This window comes from Austrofundulus limnaeus, unplaced genomic scaffold (assembly GCF_001266775.1).
Source record: "Austrofundulus limnaeus strain Quisiro unplaced genomic scaffold, Austrofundulus_limnaeus-1.0 Scaffold502, whole genome shotgun sequence".
In the NCBI taxonomy this organism is placed as follows: domain Eukaryota; kingdom Metazoa; phylum Chordata; class Actinopteri; order Cyprinodontiformes; family Rivulidae; genus Austrofundulus; species Austrofundulus limnaeus.
Window position 1 is genome coordinate 231,154 of NW_013952904.1, and position 2,944 is coordinate 234,097.

Consider the following 2,944-nt stretch of genomic DNA (forward strand, 5'->3'; position numbering starts at 1 on the left):
GACGGACGGATGGACGGACGGACGGACGGGCGGGTGGGTCGGACGGACGGACGGATGGACGGGTGGGTGGGTCGGTCGATGGATGGACGGACGGACGGATGGACGGACGGACGGACGGACAGACGGACGGGTGGGTGGGTCGGTCGATGGATGGACGGACGGACGGACGAGTGGGTGGGTCGGTCGATGGACGGACGGACGGACGGACGGACGGACGGACGGACGGACAGACGGACGGGTGGGTGGGTCGGTCGATGGATGGACGGACGGACGGACGAGTGGGTGGGTCGGTCGACGGACGGACGGACGGACGGACGGACGGACGGACGGACGGACAGACAGACAGACAGATACTGCCACATGCATCTGTGAAAAAATGTAAGGAGTAGAAAGTACAAATAATTGTGTGAAAATGTAAGAAGTAGAAGGCAAAAGTAGGCTGAAAAATAATGACTCAAGTAAAGTACAAGTACCCAAAAATTCTACTTAAGTACAGTAAAGAAGTGTTTGTACTTAGTTACTTTACAACCCTGTAAAAAACACAGTTGTATCAGTGTGTGGACTTGTGTGAAAGAACAATGTAAAGTCTCTTTGAGTGTCCTAAAAAGTGCTATATGAAGCTAATGCACTATTATTGTTAGAGACAGATAAAAATGTATTTGACATTGAATGTAACATTATCTCATCAATAAAAAAAATAAAGAAAAAAACCAAACATCTATTTTATGTAAGGTTTTTTATTTATTTTTATTTTTATTTTTTATTTTTCAAATTATAACCAGAGCGTGGCATTCCCAGCTGCATTTGATTATTTGATTTTGGCTTTCAAAACATTTATTTGATTGACAGTCTACACCAGCACATTACCTTGTATCATTTATTTGGTCATTTTCTGTGGACAGCTGCTGAAAGTGTGTTTCACTCATTTCCCTCAGGTTATTTCCTCAATCCAGGCCGTGGATAAGATAATGGGCCAGCTCATGAATGGGCTGAAGCAGATTGACCTGCATCGCTGTCTGAACATCATTTTTGTTGCTGATCATGGTAACACTGATCATATTGTGCAATATTATGGCTTTCACATGGCCTCTGTTGGAGGCCTTTTCTGTTTCAGGACCTCAAACTCAAACAGTTTTAGTATATTAGATTAAGTTTTCTGCATCTTGACATGGTGCTTTTGATCTTCAAAACTGTTACAAAATATTTAAAAACTCCCAGAGGAGTTGCAGTCTGAGAATTTTGTGTTCCTAGAAAGTGTACAGAGTGTTTCTGGCTCATAGCTGAACCTCCATCTTTCCTTCTTCCTGGATGCTTTGCAGGTATGGAAGAAACCAGCTGTGACAGGAAGGAGGCGTTGCGGGACCTGGTGGGAGATACCAGCAATTATGTGGTCAATCAGGGGCCTTTCGGTCGCGTGAGAGCCAAAAATAAAAACACCACCTGTGAGTGAATATGCTCAGTGTTTTTGCTTTTGCACTGTTTAAGCTTTAACACTTCATTGACGCCAAACTTTTTTTCTTAAATAGTGGACTCAGAACAACTTGTTGCCAACATGTCTGTAAGCATTTAAAGTTTCTATGTTACATCATCACCAAATAAAATAAAATACCCCCCACCCCATTTGAAATTATGAAAATTAAATGGAAAATCTGTATCTGTTTTTGTGTTTATTTAAGTGCAAGAAGCCAAACCAAAAGATCAAGCCGTACCTCAAAGCCAACCTGCCGAAACGCCTTCACTTTGCCAACAGTCGTCGCATCGAAGACGTCAAYGTTCTGGTTGAAACTAAATGGCTGTTTGAGAGGTATCTTCTAAATCTTCTAAATCTTGATGTGTTTCTTATAGACTTTATGTTGGAGTTTGTTTAGTTTAATTTGTTGGACAACAGCAACCTCTAACAATATTGTGGCAGTTCCCTTTATTAAAAACTTATGTTGCCTGATTTAATTATTTTTTTCAATGTTTTTGAATTTGAGAAATGAAGAAAATTAGAAAACTGCAGTGATTTGCCATGTGAAAAGAATGCCTGTTATGTCACCCATTCTCTAGTTTTGATGTCATGTTCTGTAAAAACTATTAGTCATTTCCAAAGAAGTAAAGTTACAATTTTCAACAGGAATAATAATGACTGATATTTATTTTGTTACATTTTTAAACAAAAATCATGAACTAAAAGCTTCTTATTTCCCACAGAGATCCAGGATCTCTGACGTTCTGTTCTGGTGGGGATCATGGCTACGACAACGATGTTGAGAGCATGCAYGTGAGTGACAGCATGTCCCGAACTACTCTCCTTTCTTGTCAGATCAAAAAAGAAAGCGCATTGTTTTCCTTGTCTTTTGTCTTTGCAGGCCATGTTTCTCAGTTATGGCCCCAAGTTTCAGCAAAAAACAACAATTGAACCCTTCTCTAACATTGAGCTGTATAATGTCATGTGTGGTGAGTATTTCATTTATTTTTTCTTTTCTTTTTTCTTAAGATAAAATCATCATTTGGATTTGGGCTTGAAACAAGCCAGAGTGATTAACTAGAGTCCAAAAAAATCTTCAAATATAGTCATAACATCAACCGGGCTGGCCCGTGGCACAGGCAGTACAGGCAAATACTAAGGGCTCCATCCATCTAGGGGGCACCACAAATGGGGRATGAAAAAGATATATCTTTTTATCAGAGTATAGTTAATGAGGCTGTAGAATAATCATTGTTTACTTTGTAATAGAAATAATACTTTATGTTTAAGCAAGTAATTCATGACATCCTTTAATGACCTTGGTTTTCCTGACATGCTGTTCATCTGCAGACAGAATGATTAAAGTCAGAACAAGATCTGCTAACAACGATCATATATCTAATCATCATATCTAATCATTCTTAGATATCACTTGTGTTTATCTTTGGGTTTTCCATTGACCTTGTATCAAATCTTGCTAGGATGACAGAATGG

General features: G+C 39.8%; 1 protein-coding gene across 1 annotated transcript in view; it reads left to right on the top strand.

Moving 5' to 3' along the window:
• Positions 1 to 2,944, top strand: part of LOC106530240 (venom phosphodiesterase 1) — a gene marked incomplete in the record, with an annotated part of 29,562 nt that overhangs the window by 20,135 nt on the left and 6,483 nt on the right. Inside the window, 6 exon segments of the mRNA XM_014025822.1 lie at positions 936 to 1,044; positions 1,320 to 1,442; positions 1,527 to 1,558; positions 1,677 to 1,804; positions 2,194 to 2,263; positions 2,352 to 2,439. Coding sequence (XP_013881276.1) covers positions 936 to 1,044; positions 1,320 to 1,442; positions 1,527 to 1,558; positions 1,677 to 1,804; positions 2,194 to 2,263; positions 2,352 to 2,439 — 550 coding nt within the window.